The sequence below is a fragment of the Sapajus apella genome, unplaced genomic scaffold (genome assembly GCF_009761245.1).
Source record: "Sapajus apella isolate SASKATOON/1434 unplaced genomic scaffold, GSC_monkey_1.0 scaffold6, whole genome shotgun sequence".
In the NCBI taxonomy this organism is placed as follows: domain Eukaryota; kingdom Metazoa; phylum Chordata; class Mammalia; order Primates; family Cebidae; genus Sapajus; species Sapajus apella.
Window position 1 is genome coordinate 17,322,041 of NW_022436946.1, and position 17,812 is coordinate 17,339,852.

The 17,812-nt window shown below is 38.3% G+C and overlaps 1 protein-coding gene across 2 annotated transcripts in view; it reads left to right on the forward strand.

Moving 5' to 3' along the window:
- The window catches only part of LOC116549279 (pantetheinase), a 38,339-nt gene extending 26,128 nt beyond the window's left edge, over nt 1-12,211 (forward strand). For both annotated transcript variants that reach the window (XM_032274753.1, XM_032274752.1), the window contains exons 7-8: nt 9,280-9,450; nt 10,483-12,211. In XM_032274753.1, coding sequence (XP_032130644.1) covers nt 9,280-9,450; nt 10,483-10,665 — 354 coding nt within the window. In that variant the 3' untranslated portion in view covers nt 10,666-12,211. The remainder of the gene's footprint in view (nt 1-9,279; nt 9,451-10,482) is intronic.
- The last annotated feature ends 5,601 nt before the right edge of the window (nt 12,212-17,812 follow it).

The window sequence follows — 17,812 nt, forward strand, 5'->3', positions numbered from 1 at the left end:
CCTCTCATTCTGCTCTTCTCTTCCTTAGTCTGGCCCCCATCTTATCTCACTTCCCAGGGCTTCCTGTTGACAGTCTGACAGTCTCAGCTCCATCCAGTCAGTTCTCTACACTATAGTTACAGAAATCACAAAAAGCTGTTTTTGATTATATCACTGTCTGGCTTACAATTCCTCACTGACTTCTAATTGACAAATCACATTTCTTAACATGAAAGACACACAAAGTCTAGATGTGTGATCCCTTCCTATTCTTTACCCTGTAATCTCACTTCTACTCACATATATCCTGGGCTTCCGCAATATTGAGATATTTTCCCATCTCCTATTTGCTGGCACCTGCAGAACCTCGGGGTGTTGGCACAGATTGTTTGGTCCCTGGCAATCCCCAACTACTCATCTTTCATAGCACTTTTCAGGTGTTGTCTTCACTAAGGAGGCTGCCTGGACATTTCCCACAGAGCTACTCCTACCTCCCCAGCTGAGTTAAGTACCTCCTTTATGTGCTCCCAGAACATCTTATGCTTAGCTTTATCAAAGACATATTATGTCATAGTATTCACAAACTTATTTGAGACTGAGAACCCCTCGAGTGCTGAAATTATACCAATTGCACAGTATTTTGCTTGCTCTCTATCAATCCTTGTTCATTTTAGCAAATGAAGGCCTACTATATGCTAGGTATTTATTTAGTGTTAGTGATATGAAGATACGAAAGAATAGATCCTCCTCTTGAGGACTTTAGTCTTTAGTAGTGGAGAAAGATATTTGAACAGATAATTTCAGCATAGACTGGCATGTGATAGTCTGTAGAATGCACATTTTGCTGCAGGAGTACTAAAGAGTTCAACTTAGCTTGATTTGGGAATCCAGGGAAGTTTCTGGAGCTGATGCCATTACCCAGGTGAAAAAGAGTGGGAGGGGATTCTTTGTGGTGCGAAGAGCATGAACAAGGGTGTGGATGCAGAGGGGAGCAGGGTCTGCAGAGAAGAGCAACAGGTCAGTGCTACTAAGGCATAGCTTGAGAAGCCGGGGTTGGTGGGAGATAAGCCTGGAAGCAGCATCATGTCCTGCAGGATCTTACTTAGCATACTGAAGAGTCAGCCTTTATTCTGCAGGTGATGGTCAGCTGGTGGAAGTTGTCCAGTGAGGGAATGATGTGATCAGATCTGCCTTTGAGTATATCATTTTTACTACTCTGAAGATGATGGAGCAAAGACCTAAAACACTAGATTATTAAAATAATCTTATTAAGGGCCTGGTCCAAGATTGTGTTTGTCAGAATAAAAGCAGGGTCTTGAGTCCAGAAACATTTAGAAAATGGAACTCAGTGGCTAATTTGATGTGGAACAGGAAAGCAGAATGAAAAGTCTAGAATGTGGCAGGTTTCTGGTAAGAATGGCTGGTGGGTGAGATGCCTCTGACAGATCAGCAGGCAAGAGAGGACTAAGGCTGGCTGACAGTGGGAAGAGGCTGAGTTCAGTTACAGATGTGCTGGTTTTGAAGTAGTCATGAAACATTCAGCTGGATTCAGCCAGTTGGCTGTTGAATAGTTTGGTCTGATGCTTAAGGGGGAATGCTAGAATTAGAAATATTGTCTTAAGAATCAGCAAGATACAAGGGGCAATTAAGCACGAGAGTGAATGACACTACAAAGGAGACTGTACTGACACTAAAGAGCTATCGACAAGGTACAACCTTTTGGAGCTTCTGTATTTGGGTCAGGAAAGGACAGAGGAAAAGAAACCTGCAAATATAATTGAGAAATAAAAGAGAATTTAAAAAGAGAACATCTGGTAGATGTCAAGGAAGTAAAGACTCTCAGAAAAAGTTTCTTAAATGAGGTGTATTAACGCAATGCGTTGACCATTATTAGCATTATTGAGTATGATTTTGGCAGCATTTCCTGAGCTCATAATGGTAGGATAATGGGCAGATTATATTGGGCTGAAAAGTCAAAGGGAAGTGAGGATATTGAGAAAGTGATGTATTTTGCCCTCCTTTAGAGTCTTGGCTGTACCTAAAGAGGGTTGTGGGAAGTCCTTTTTTAGTGTGAGGTAAGTTAGCTTTGTCATGTAAAACCAAGCTTCCGGTTTATCTTGCTAGACAGTGATATCCCATCTAAATGATTGGTATCAGAGATGTTTTGGAATCTTTATACTTAAAAATAATAATACATCTTACTTGATATTACCAGCAGAGCCTGGGACAACACCCAGAATCAAGCATATTAATATATTTGTAGGAAAACATGGGACTATTCACCTTAAATAGCTTGAATAAAGATGTGATAGCCTTGTGTTAATTTAAGTTACGTTTTAATGCCAATGTGCTAGTGGGTTACGGAAATTCTTTATTTTCAACTGGGCATGGTGGCTCACGCCTGTAATCCCAGCACTTTGGGAGGCCGAGGTGGGCATATCACGAGGTCAAGAGATCAAGGCCATTCTGGCCAGCGTGGTAAAACCTTGTGTCTACTAAAAATATAAAAATTAGCCAGGCGTGGTGGTGCATGCCTGTCGTCCAGCTACTCGGGAGGCTGAGGCAGGAGAATCGCTTTAACTGGGGAGGCAGAGTTTGCAGTAAGCCGAGATTATATTGCACTCCAGCCTGGGTGACAGAGCTAGACTCCTTCTCAAAAAAGAAAAAAAAAAAAAACTTTTATTTCAGAGGGTTTTGGATTTTGGTATTGAGGATGAGGAATTTTGGTATTATATTTATAATTTTTCAGTTTAACTGTGATGATATATTATGCTTGAAAAATCTGTTATCACCAAAAGCTACCTCCAAACCAAGAGAAGAAAAAGAAAGAGAGGTAAAAGTGAAATAAATCCCCATCTTGCCACACAGATTTTTCCAAGTATTCTATAGTGAACATGCATAATTTTGCAGGACTTCTAAGGAAGTGAGGAAAGAAGTAAGTTGTGGCATTTTATAGCATAGGGGTGGTAAAATGTTGGGTAAAACAGCTTGAAGAGGGGCTTGAAGAAAGTAGATTTGGAGCAGTTGTCAAAGGAGATGGGGAGAGGGAGCCACCTAACAATTTTAAAGCATCATTCTGTAAATCATTGAATAAAGGGATAGTTAAATGAAAGAAGTTTATTCTCTTTGCACAATGCTCTTAGCAAGTAATCTCCTTAGGTTACTATCTGCAGGCTTTTTCCTGTTTGTATCCTCCCAGCAAGGTCAGAGTCATCCAAATCATCAGTTAGAATGTAAAACCTGCTCCCCAGCAGTGTAAGGGATTAGTGGTAAAGGCTCTGCTAAAAACCAAAAATCAAATGCAGGGACTTTGGGTAGCATGTTGAGACGGATTCTAGAGTCAAAAATCCTTGGCGAATCCCTGCTTTATTATGTAGTAGCCATGTGACCTTGGGCCTACCCCTCAGCCTCTTTAAATCTCTGATGATTCCCTTCTATAACATATGGACTCATTTTCATTCACCAAATATGTATGTGATGCTTGCATTGTTCTGGCAATTCCCAGAGCCTGGGGATATTAAGATGAACAAGACAGATATATCCACTGCTTTCATAGAGCTTAAGTCTAGTGGTGAGACAGGTATCTAACAGAAAACAAAGGAAATTGCTATATAATTTTAGCTGTGACAAATGCTGCAAAGGAAAAGTACCATGCACAATTAGAGCATGTTACTGGGGGACCCAACCTAGTGCTGGGGGAAAGAACAATCATAATAATATATTAGGGTTTGGGGGAAGTTTTATTTAGTAAATAAATGTAAAGTATTTGACACTGTGATTCGTGTGAACCCCAAAAATCTGAGCCAGGTCTCAGTTAATTTAGAAAGTTTATTTTGCCAAGGTTGAGGGCACATACCCATGACACAGCCTCAGGAGGTCTTAATGACATGTGCCTAAGGTGGTACATTTAGCATACATATTAGAGAGTCAACAGACATCAACCAACATATGCAAGATGAACACTGGTTTGCTCTGGAAAGGTAGGACAACTCGAGGTTGGGAGGGGCTTCCAGATCATAGGTAGATAAGAAACAAATGATTGCATTCTTTTGAGTTTCTGATTAGCTCCTCCAAAGGAGGCAATCCCATTATATGTATTTGTCACAGTAAGATGAGGGCTGATTTTGTTTTCATTCTTTTTTTTTTTCTGAGTCAGTTTCACTCTTGCTGCCCAGGCTGGAGTGCAATGGTATGATGTTAGCTCACTTCAATCTCTGCCTCCCGGGTTCAAGTGATTCTCCTGCCTCAGCCTCCCAAGTAGCTGGGATTACAGGCATGCACCACCGCGCTTGGCTAATTTTGTATTTTTAGTAGAGACAAGGTTTCTCCACTTTGGTCAGGCTGGTCGTGAACTCCCGACCTCAGGCGATCCACCCGCCTTGGCCTCCCAAAGTGCTGGGTATGAGTCACTGAGCCTGGCAGAGGACTAACTGAATAGAATGGGAGGCAGGTTTGCCTGACGCAGTTCCCAGCTTGACTTTTCCCTTTAGCTTCGTGATTTTGGAGGCCCAAGATATTTTCCTTTCACATTGGCATGTAGAATGTACTTAATAAATATTAATCTTTATTATTATTGTTAATAAAAATAAGCATAACCTTTTCTCTTAATGACCAGACCTACAATACATAGCTTCACTCACATAAACATTGGCTGTATTGCTAGTAGCTCCTTATATAGTTCCTTTATTCTTCTAGTCCTTTTCATAGGCCAGGTGTCCCATCCTTTCTTATCACCTGAATGGATCTTCTCCCTGCCTTCCTTCTTACCTTAATCAAAGTTGTACATGGCCATAATTAAGAAAACAAATAGCTCTAGAGGCTCATAAAACACTAGTTACCTGCTCTACCCAGTCTACCTGTCTAGAGACACATACTTTTGAATCTTAATTGTTTCTTACAGAATTTACTCACCTCTACGTTTTTGGGTTACACTGCTTTATTTATATATTTTAGTTCTAACTGAATTCCTTTATCTCTTAATTTCTCTTCATGTGCAAGACTTTCTGTCCTTTCTTATTGCCTGAATCAGTTTTATTCTTTCTCTTTTCATTTATCTTGATCAAAGTAATACAGGCTCATTGTCAAGAAGACAAAAGACACTAAAACTGTTATAAGCCAGTTGTGCCAACAATCCTGCATGTCCTTCACATGCACCCCAAAACCTAAAATGCAATAAAATAAATTAAAAAAAAAAAAACAAAACAGTTGCGCCTTCCTTAATTTACCTAGTTTCCCTTCCCAGAGACACTTTCAACTTTTACTTCCTTAATTACAATACCATTAAGATTTTCTAATAATATTTTTATTTTTAAAAACTCACCAGTTTTAGTCATTTTCTTAACATTAAGCTTCGCTACCTCATCCTTCCTGTGGCCCCTCTACCAACCTTCCAGTGTAACTTTTGTTTACATCAATATGTCTTTGCAAGCATCTCTCAGAGTATTGCTTTTATATTTTTTCTTTGTTTTCCTAAAGTTATTAATTGCCTTGTTTTTAAAAATTTAGTTAATTTTCTTTGACTTTTTGTTAAAACTCCCCATATCTTCCAACAGCAACTCAGAATAATTTTCCTACAATGTCATTTTCATAAGATTATCCTGAGCTAAAAATAATAACTTTTCTCTGCACTGGTTTCCCTCTCGTTCTTCTGCACAGCTGTCATATTGAGATTTCCTTTACTGTCATCCTAGGAATTCTCTCTTAGCTATTTCCTTGTTTTGGGTTCTCTGTTTTTCTCCTACTGTCTTTATTTGCTCCTTTGTTGTGTTGGAGCAAATAAATGCTGTCTAGTCACATTGCTGTAATCTGAACTGGCTGCTCTGCTTGACTTTTACACCGTAGGAGTCATCCTGGAATCTCCCTTCATCCGCATGGTGAAGATTTTTGTTTACCATTTCCCTGTGTGGATTTCCTGTTTTCTGTTCCCTGCCTTCCTTGTTTTTGGCTTATGCCCTCTTTCTTGTTGTTAACAGTTTCCTGAGAGTGATTTGGATGCAAAATTTTTGAGACTTACATATCTGAAAGTGCCTTTCCTCTTAAATTTGGTTAAGTATTTCACTGGGCATGGAATTCAAAGGTGGTTATAACTTTCATTCAGTATTGTGAAGGTATTATATCCTCCCTTCCTATGTTGCTACTGAGAATTCTTTTTTTTTTTTTTTGAGACGGAGTTTCATTCTTGCTACCCAGGCTGGAGTGCAATGGCGCGATCTCGGCTCACCGCAACCTCCGCCTCCTGGGTTCAGGCAATTCTCCTGCCTCAGCCTCCTGAGTAGCTGGGATTACAGGCACGCGCCACCATGCCCAGCTAATGCTTTTTGTATTTTTAGTAGAGACGGGGTTTCACCATGTTGACCAGGGTGGTCTCGATCTCTTGACCTCGTGATCCACCCGCCTCGGCCTCCCAAAGTGCTGGGATTACAGGCTTGAGCCACCGCGCCCGGCCGGTTACTGGGAATTCTGAAGTTCTGATTCTTGATTCTCTGCATGTGTATTCCTCATTCTGCACCTTCCCCAGGATGCGTACAGAATTTCTTCCTCTCCATATCTTTTTCTCTTTTTCTGAAACTCCTATTATTGGGATCTTTTGCCTCTTGAATTGGTCCTCTAATTTTCTCATTTTCTCTGCTGTTTACTACTACTTTATTTTTTTCCTCTACTTTCTGAGAGGTTTCTTCCTCTTGATCTTCCAAACCTTGCACTGAATCTTTTATTTTTGTTAACATGTTCTTAATTTCCAAGAACTCTTTCTTGTCTTCTGAGTTTTACTTTTTCTTCAACGCTTGTTATTGTTTTGTGCATGCATTATTTTTCTTCTTTCTCTGAGGCTATTTAGGAAATTTTTTCTTGAAGCTTCTTCCGCCTGCTTCCTTTAAGTTGTCTTTATCTACTTTTTTTATTTGCTTTTTCATGTAATAAGTTTTTCACACATATCTGGTAATTCTTGGGGATTATCAAAAACTAAGAAAATTCTGAGGATGTGACTAATACTTGCCAATTTTGAGCTTCATGATAGAATCATCTAGCTGGACCTTTTACTGGGGGGAAATCTGAGGTAAGTGTCTTTAGAGACTTCCTCTTGGGATGGTCAGGTCTTCCAGGTTTCCAGATCTTCTAATTTCTTTCTTGAGTCAGTTGCCTAATTTAGGACATAAAATACAGGATCCCCAGGTAAATTTGAAGATAAACTTTTTTTTTTAAGACAGAGTCTGTCTGTGTTGCCAAGGCTGGAGTGCAGTGGCATGATCTTGGCTCACTGCATCCTCTGCCTCTCAGGTTCAAGCAATTCGCCTGCCTCAGCCTCCTGAGTAGCTGGAATGACAGGTGGTTGCCACCACACCCAGCTAATTTTTTATATTTTTGGTAGAGACAAGGTTTCACCATGTACGCCAGGCTGGTCTCGAACTCCCAACCTCAAGTGATCTGCCACCTCAGCCTCCCAAAGTGCTGGGATTACAAGCGTTAGTCATTGCCCCTGGCCCAGATAAACTTTTTCTTTTTTAAAGATGGGGTTTCACCATATTGGTTAGGCTGGTAACTCATGACCTCAGGTGATCCGCCCACCTCAGCCTCCCAAAGTGCTGGGATTACAGGCGTGAACCGCCACGCCCGGCTAGATAAACATTTTTTTTTAAAAAGTATAAGTATGTCTCATTCAATGTTAAAGACATACTAAACAATTATTTGTTGCATATCTGAACTTCAAATTTAACTGGGAGTCTTGCCCTATGTTTTGCCTGGCAACCCTATTCCTGAAAGATAAATAAGTCCCTGCTGGCAGCATTAGGGAACCAAGTGGGGAAAATGGCCTTGCAAGGTGTGGGTGGGGGTGGAGGGGGAACATTTTCAACATTCAGTATTATTTATTCATGTTATCCCTCCAACTATGTCTCCCAAACTTCCATCTTAACACCGTACACTTTACCCTCTCTGGAAACATTCTCATTTATTTACTGGAGTAGGGGAGGATCAGTTACCCATTTTTTTGGAGGACTTAGTATCCAAGGCATCCTTCACAACTTCCTGCTCATTTTTGTTTTCCTTCCTCTGCCACAACTTTACTCCCAGCTCTAGGTACAGAGCAGTCCCATTGATTAAATCTTCGAGTGCTTTGGAATGTAGACAGGGTTGATGCTTGGCTCTTCCTACTGCTAGTTTAGGACTTGGCTTTCTCAAGTCTGCTAAATCAGTTACTCCTTTTTGTATCAACATCCTAGTTTCTAAAACTATGCTGTGGTCTATCCTCCTATCTTCCCATCTTTGTGGGTTTTATCTTTAACAAAAAAATTCGTGTTCTTTTTGAAGGATTGTAGGAAATAAAATCGAAGCATGTGTTCATTCTACCTTTACCTGAAAGTTATTTCTATCCCATCTTAATACACTTGCACTGAAGTGATTACTTTCCACCTGCAAAGTGGAAACAGTGAGACCAGTTAGCAGCTACTGCTTTAGTCAAGCAAGAAATGAAGGTCACTTGGAAGATGCTGTACAGATGGAGTTAAGTGAATATGGATCTCTTTTTGGAAACTTTTCATCTGCAATGTGAGTTGACTTGTATACTTAGATTTTATAGTCAAATAGCTACACACTATAGTGAAAGAAAAACTTAATGGAGAAGTGTTTCAGTTCTTGCACAGATATAAAGATATGACTTTTCCAGATTACAGGGGTTGCCTCTAGGTCAACTCTAGGGCTTATTACAACTCTGAAGCTCTTTTATTGTGTGAAACAGGCAATAAGACATGATTTACACAGGTGTCTAAATTAAACCTTTAAACACATTTTAAGCTCTTGATAATTAAAATCATTAATAACTTGAGAACAATAAAGATATAGCTGTCCATGACTATAGGCTAAGGATCTGATTGTCTCTTTATGTGTTTAATCTATTTGGCCGTGAATTGCAGTAAGCACTAGGGTTTAAAGTCCTTTATTTTTATTACTAGTTGCATTAATTATCCAGCAATAAACTGGACGAATCTAATGAGGAAGTAACATAATTTTACCAAATAAAGCAGCATAGATATTTTTCTAGATCAAGACAGTATTTCAGTTGACTTTCTCATGTTTTTTCTTTTAAAGAGCATCTAGCATTTTATTTAATTATTTTATTCTTTTTTTCTATTTTATCTTTAAAATTTGCCCCAGCTTTATTATCATTAACAAATGAAAATTATATATATTTACAGTGTATTATGTGATGTTTTAATATGCATAGACACCACGAAATGATTAAATCAAGCAAATTAACATATCCCATATGAGTTTCTTATGACCTACTGGTTTTCATGACTTCCCTAGATTTGTACCCTGCTGAAGTGCAAAACGACTGGTTTAAACACTTGTGGTGACTCAGTGGAAACAGCTTCTACCAGGTTTGAAATGTTCTCCCTCAGTGGCACTTTCAGAACGCAGCATGTCTTTCCTGAGGTGTTGCTGAGTGAAACGAAGCTTGCACCTGGAGAATTTCAAGTAAGAATCTTTAATTATTGCCAATTAGTTTCATGTAAGAGGAAGTACTTTTTGATATAAAAACCTGCTCAAGTGCTTACATATATCATATAAATTTCTATTTGGAAAGTGTAAGAGTATCCTTGGGGACCATGAAGGACATTGAGCAGGCTGTATGTCTTGTCTGGAAATTCTTAACATAATAATTAATGTGTTCTTGAGAATAAAAAGATATATATCTTATTTTGGCGATTATAGGGAGAAGGCTGGGCTGCTTTAGGTCTTCCAAGTAGAAAGAAGATTCAATGAGAGTAGTTTCAGAGCCAGTCCCACTGGAACCCCTTAGGGTCACTGGGGAGTGATGGCCAAGGGAAGTTGAAAGAAGTCCCTCTCGTTAAGTGAGTCAAGGCTCTGTGTGATGATAGAAGGAAAAATGACAAGGAAAAGCTGAAGAAGAGAGAATTCCACAGTGGTTGATGTTGGCAAAAAAGCAAAATTTTTTAAAGTTCAGAAATAATCCCTTGCCGCACATGTGCTCTGCCCAGCCACATTCTTCCGCTGACTTCCTGCAACTTCTCCTCTCAATTCCCTTTCCTAGTAGAAATCACTGCTGGGGTGAGGGAGGATAATGGAATGGGGAGATAATGGAATGGGGAGATAATGTGGTGAGCAAGAGAGGAGATGACCAATGCTCAGTTCAAACCCCACTTAGTCAATTGCTTTGGGAACTTCGGGGGAGTCTTTATCTTGTCTGAGAGGACTAGATTTCTCTTCTGTATACTATCAAATCCACTGGTTTGTGTTTATTAACTCTTATGGTGCTCCCACAGGTAAATTAGAAGATATTATTGATTACAGGCATTTCAATAACAAATGAACCAATGCCAGTTGTATAGCTCCCCTTTTTCTTATACTTGGCAACATTTCAAATATTTCTGAACAGAATTTGGCCAGTGTTTTTGTTTCTTCATTCAGTTATACTAAATTTTAAAACTGAGTTATGGGATTATATAACTCGACAGTAGCCTTTGCCTACTTTTTTGTTTTAATCAGGTGTCAACTGATGGACGCTTATTTAATCTGAAGCCAACATCTGGACCCGTCTTAACAGTAACTCTGTTTGGGAGGTTGTATGAGAAGGACTGGGTATCAAATGCTTCATCAGACCTCACAGCACAAGCACGAAGAATCGTGCTAATAGCTATAGCACCTATTGTATACTCATTAAGTTGGTGAAATATTGACATTTTCTCTTTTTTATTTGGGATAATTAAAAAATTGCTGGATGAGACAAGAAGGATTGGTTTGGGCTAATATTATTCTGTAGCATAAGTGAATTACTGGTTTCTCTTTATTTAAACAAGCACACACACACACACCAGATAATATAAGCTTAATAAATTATTCATGTAGATTTTATAAAAAACTATATTTGAGAATTGGCCTTTCTTGAATGTGAGCTAATTATATCATATAAGTATCACAGATCTTTTATGCAGAAGAAATAAAAACTACAGGTAAAAAACATATCAGAAATATAATAAAATTTACTTACAAGAAGCCTGCTCTTATTACCACTTTTATTATAACACATATCACTTATTCGTCTCTGCCAAAAATTTCAAATGATTTTATTTGTTTGCTCTGTTAGTTTTTTACCTAAACAATACATTCTGATTCTCTTGTGGGTTGAATAATGTCTCCCCAAAATTTACATGTTGAAATTCCTCAGAATGTGATTGTATTTGGAGACAGCGTATTTAAAGAGGTAAAATAAGGTCATTAGAATGAACCTAATTTAATGTGACTGGTGTTCATAAAAGAAGAGGTAAGTAGGGCACGATAGCCACAAAGGGAGACCATATGGAGACACAGAAGAAGAAGAACCCTTTACAAGCCAAGGAGAGAGGGCTTCAGAAGAAACCAACCCTGCCAACACCTTGATCTTGGACTTCTAGCCTCCCAAGCTGTGAGAAATACATTTCTGTTGTTTAAGTCACCCAGTCCATGGTATTTTGTTAGGCAGCCCTGGCAAACGCATCAAAGACCCATTTCTGTTCCTCTCCCCACACAACGACTGTTTTCTACCATAATCTGAAGCTTGGGCAAAAAAGGCTTACCTGGTAAGAATATTCAGCTAGTCTAGGTCCCCAAGACTGCAATAGACACTCTTAGAGAAGGATTGCTGATGGATTGATAGTGAAACCATTAGGTCATTGAATTCCTCTGGAATTAGAAAACCAGAATTCCATTTTACAAAAGTATGTATTTAATCTAGCATTGCGTGTTCTATTTTAGTAACAGCAGAATCCCTTTACATTACACAACTCGATGAAACAAAGAATACCATTTAAGCCAAAACATCTCTCAACTGATAGATAGACTCTGAGCACTAATATCATAGTGCTGTGATGATGGACAATTACAGAGCACCGATGGCTGCCATGCACTTTGGAAAGCACGCCCTTCTCTACAGGAGAGCAGGTCACTTGCAGCAGTGATCCATGCCAGCAATACATCATTTTGAGACAAATATTTTTGTTGCAGATGCTTTTCCTAAAAAGTACTATATCATCTAAAAAATATTTGAGTAAAATCACCTTGTGCTTTTGGGTGACATTAACTGACATCTGTTTTTTTTCAAGAACTAATAGAAAATAAAAAAGCCCATTATGTATTTAGAAACAGGAATTCTCAGAGCAAGCTTCCATACTCATATAATTTCAATTTAAAACAGAAAACATATTGATGTGTTGGTGATAGGCTTGAAATATTTAAAACTGCAAAGAAATTCTAAATGTTTATTTTCTACTCAACATTGACAACTCTAGTAGTTCTCCATTGTGGGTAATGAATTGCTCACCAATTAATATCTTCAAACAACAAATATTTATTATAGAGTTTCTGAGGGTCAGGATCTGGGAGTGGCTTAGTGGAGTTGTTCTGGATCCGGGTCTTCATACAGTTGTAGTTACGCTGTCCCCAGGGCTGCTATCATCTCCAGGCCCTGGTGGAGCTGGAGAATCTGCTTCTCAGCTCACTCACAATTGCTGCCAGGCCTCTGTTCTGTAGGATGCTGGAAAAACTTTTACAGAATGTTAGCAGGCTTCTCCTAGAGTGATGATATTGAGAGAGAAAGCACATGAAAGAAAGAGAGAGGGAACTTGGATGTAAGCCACAGTCTTTGAAAACCTAATCACAGAAGTGGCATCTCTTCTGCCATATGATATTGGTCACACGGACCAACCATGGCACAATGTGGAGAGAATCAAACAGAGGTGAGAATATCAGGAGATGAGGCTTCATGGGGGCCATTTTGAATGCTATTACAGTGACTATATGTACTTATATTTATATATGTATATATTGCAATGTAATTTTAAAAATAGGATTTTCTCCTTTTCTTTTTGCTATATGTGATATATATTTCAAAATACAGTCCCAATAGTTAGGTCTGAAAAGTACTACACTAAAGAACTTTCTATATGTTTTGTAATTAAATTAAATAATCTAATAATCTCTACTTTTGGTCCATAGTAAATTTAAGTTAACTGTTTGCCTTAACTATAGTTTGTGGTAAAACCATCTCCTTTTGATATACACAAGGAACTTTTTAATTAATTTATTTATTTGAGACAGAGTTTCACTCTTGTTGCCCAGGCTGGAGTGCAATAGCATAATCTCAGCTCACTGCAACCTCTGCCTCCGGAGTTCAAGCAATTGGGCCTCAGCCTCCCGAGTAGCTGGGATTACAGGCACAAGCTACTATACCTGGCTAATTTTGCATTTTTAGTAGAGACAGGATTTCTCCATGTTGGTCAGGCTGTCTGGAAGTCCCAACCTCAGATGATCCGCCCACCTCCACCTCCCAAAATGCTAGGATTACAGATACGAGCCACCGTGCCCAGCTGATGATACTTCTGCCTTCATTTTTCAGAAGCTCACTTTGTAGGGGAACATACATTTAAAGGTAAGAGCATAAGTTCTAGAATTATTAATTCATGAAATGCAATCATTAGGAAAAAGGGTTTTAAAAACATCACCCTCTTTACTTAATTGAATCTTTTAAGAAACCAAGATTGTTTTTCCTAATAATCTGTTTTATATACAATATATATCAATATATATGTATATAACAAAAGTGAAAAAAAACTGACTCTTAATCACAATGTTCTAAATGTCAAGAAGAATACTAAAAAAGTCAACTAGAAAGTCATGTCAACGTTAAAAGCTGTTCTGAAACACATCACTTTGGTTTTATACTGAAAACTGACACCTTGAATTTTCTCTGCTTCTCCATCCTGTGGTTGTCCTGGGCATGTTCCAAATGTATCACTTTAATTTTTGTTTTTATTTATTTATTTATTTAGATAGTTTTGCTCCTAAATGCATCACTTTATTTATTTATTTACTGAGACAGAGTTTCGCTCCTGTTGCCCAGGCTGGAATGCAATGGTGTGATCTCAGCCCCCTGCAACCTCCGCCTCCTGGGTTTTAGTGATTCTCTTGCCTTAGCCTCCTGAGTAGCTGGGATTACCATGCCTGGCTGATTTTTTTGTAATTTTAGTAGAGATGGGGTTTCTCTATGTTGGTCAGGCTGGTCTTGGACTCCTGACCTCAGGGAATCTGCCCATCTCCGCCTCCCAAAGTGCTAGGATTACAGGTGTGAGTCACTGCGCCTGGCTTATTTTTAATTTTTAAAAATAATCTCAACTTTTATTTTAGAGTCAAGGGGTGCATGTGGAAGTTTGTTACATGGGTAAATTAGGTGATGCTGAGGTTTGGGGTACAAATGATTTTTGTTACCCAGGTGATAAGCGTAGTACCCAATAGGTAGTTTTCAGCCCTTTCCCCCTTCCTGTTTCCCAGCTGTGGTAGCCCCCAGTGTCTGTTGTTGCCATCTTTATGTCTATGTGTACCAAATGTTTAGCTTCCATTTAAAAGCGAGAATATGCGGTATTTGGTTTTCTGTTTCTGCCTTAACTTGCTTAGGACAATGGCCTCCAGCTGCATCCATGTTGCTGCAAAAGACATGATTTTGTTCTTTTTTATGGCTATGTAGTATTCCATGGTGTATATGTACCATTTTTCTTTATCTAACTCATCACTGATGGGCACCTTTGTTGATTCCATGTCTTAACTATTGTCAATAGTGCTATCATGAACATATGAGTGCACCTGTCTTTTTGGTAGAATGATTTATGCTCCTTTCAGTAAATACTTAGTAATGGGATTACTGGGTCAAATGGTAGTTCTGTTTTGAGTTCTTTGAGAAATCCCCAAACTGCTTTCCACAGTAGCTAAAGTAATTTACATTCCCACCAACAGTACAGTGTTCCCTTTTCTCCACAGCCCTACTAGCAGCTGTTATTTTTGACTTTTTAAATAATAGCTGTTCTGACTAGTAGGCCTAGTATCTCATTGTGGTTTTGATTAGCATTTTTCTGATAATGAGTGATGTTTAACATTTGTTCATACGTTTCTTGGCTACTTGCATGTCTTCTTTTGAGAAATGTCTGTTCATGTCCTTTGCCCATTTTTAATGGAGGTTTTTTTTCTTTCTTTCTTTCTTTTTTCTTTCTGATTTAAGTTCCTTACACATTCTGGATATTAGCCTTTATTAGACCTTTGGTCAGATGCAGTTTGCAAGTATTGTCTCCCATTCTGTAGGTTGTCTGTTTATTCTGTTGATACTTTTCTTTTGCTGTGCAGAAGCTCATTAGTTTAATGAGGTTCCACCTGTCATTTTTTTGTTGTTGCAATTGCTTTTGAGGTTTTAGCCATAAATTCTTTCCTAAGGCTGATGCCTAGAATGGGCATTTCCTACATTTTCATCTAGATTCTCATAGTTCCAGGTCTTATGTTTAAATCTTTAATTCATCGTATCAAAACAATCTACAGATTAATGCTATTCCTACCAAACGACCAAGGTCATTTTTCACAGAATTAGAAAAAGCTATTTAAAAATTCATACAAACCAAAAGGAATCCCAATAGCCAAAGCAATCCTAAGCAAAAAGAACAAAGGCAGAGGCATCACACTACTGAACTTCAAACTACAGTACATCACAGTAAACAAAACATTGTGGTACTGATACAAAAACGGACACACAGACCAATGGAACAGAATAGGGAACTCAGAAATAAAGCTGCACACTGATATAGTTTGTATATTTGTCCCTGCCCAAATCTCATGTTGAATTGTAATACTCAATCCTGGAGATGGGGCCTGATGGGAGGCATTTGGGTCATGGGGATGCATCTGTCTCAGCTTGGTGCTGCTTGGCCATAGTGAGTTCTGACAAGATCTGATCATTTAAAAGTGTGTGGCAGTCCCCTACTCTCTCTCACTCTTGTTTTTGTCATGTGAGGCACCTGCTCCTGCTTCATCTTCTGCCTTGAATAAAAACTTCCCGAGGGCTCCCAAGAAGTAGATGCTGGCACTGTGCTTCCTGTACAGCCTGCAGAACTGTCAGCCAATAAAATCTCTTTTCTTATAAATTACCCAGTCTCGGGTATTTCTTTATAGTAATGCAAGAACTGTCTAATACACACACATACAACCATATGATTTTTGACCAAGTAGACAAAAATGAGCAGTAGGGAAAAGGCTCCCTATTCAGCAAATGATGCTGGGATAACTGGCTAGCCATATGCAGAGGAATGAAACTGGACCCCTACATTTTACCCTAATTTTTGCTTTTGAAAAGACAGTAAAATTCTTAGATGAGAAGAGTATCCTACACTTATAATAATACTTAGGCAACATGATCTAGTGTGCAATGGAATTATTATTTTAAGTACAGAAAATGCAAAAACCTGTGTTTTATTAATATTCTTACCTATTTAGGGTTGGTATAATTTAAATGAAACCTAGTAGATAAAAATACTAAGCAAATATGGGACCTAATAAATATAAATATCTGTACCACTTCAAATATGAAGATAATCATAACACAATCTTAAAACATGAGGAAAGTACCTACAAATTAATAGTGCTACATTATATGTTGTCACTGTGTATACCATTTTTATCATGGTAACTTATAAATTAAATATAAACGAAAGCTTTGTACCCTTAAAAATTGAGATCTACTCTCTATCCAGAGTTCTTAGTGAATCCAAGTAAAGAGCCATGGAAAAGTAACAAGGTCTAACATGACACAACAATGAGAGGGAAGGAGTAAAGAAAAGGGGAGGGGAGGAGAACTCATGAGAGTTTTCCATAACACTATAAAAGCGTGGCACTTTCAAAAACTAAATATGAAGTTTCTTAAATTGGCAAGGCAGAGGAACATGTGCACACACAGATATACATGTACTGATGACCATGCACACAGGCCGAACCATATTTGGGGACCCATATTTTGACACAGATACAGACTAAAATGTGAGTCAACTGTGTTTCTACTTCTAGAAAAGTGCTTGTGATAGAAAAGTTTGCTTGGGTATGGTGCTATCAGATGGGAAACAGACCATGTATCCCTTCAAAAGCCAGCCCTCAAAAATGCACTCTTTCAGGAAAAAGCATCTGGCTTGTGGTGGAGGGCTGACTTCTGCTCAACAATGATATCCAGGTAATAATCTCATTCTCCTCCAGCTTCCTGGCATCTCAGGAGTATCTGTCTGTTATAGTGTTCTTTCTATTCATAGCTCAGTACCCTTGAGCAATGAAGGTCTGAACTGCACACATCCACTTATTGTAGATTTTTTTCAATAAAATTATTGAAAATAATTTTTTCAATAAATATATTCGAAAATATTTTGGAGATTTGTGACAATTTGAAAAATATTGCAGAAAAACCACATAGCCTAGAAATATTGAAAAATTAAGAAAAAGTTAAGTCATGAATGCATACAATATATGTAGAAACTTTAACATTTATTCACATAAATTATATACAAATCTATTATACAAAGTCAAAATTTATCAGAATACACATGCACTTAACAGACCGTACATAATCCCATTCGCAATGAAGAGAAATATAAACCTATGTCAAGATGCAGTATTAAATGATAACCACATAAAAATTACAGTAGTATTACGTGTTATGCTACTGTGTGATAATTTTATTGCCCCTTCCCGTTGCTACTGCGGTGAGCTCAAGTGTTACAAGAATCTGCTTCATGCCCTGTGACACAATTGTCTTTGCATGAGCAGTTCCTCTCTTCAGTAAGTTGGGGTTTGCAACACATAAGGAGAAGACTGGCAACTTTGAAGTTCGTAGAACACTCAGTCCTTGGAGAGGGTTCCAATTGCCCGAGTCTGCTGGTATAGTGAAGGATGCTCTCACCTGCCTTAAACCCCTGATCTTGCAAAATATTCAAAATTGCAAAAAAGAAAGAAAAGGATTAAACAATTGTAAAGTACAAAAATGTTC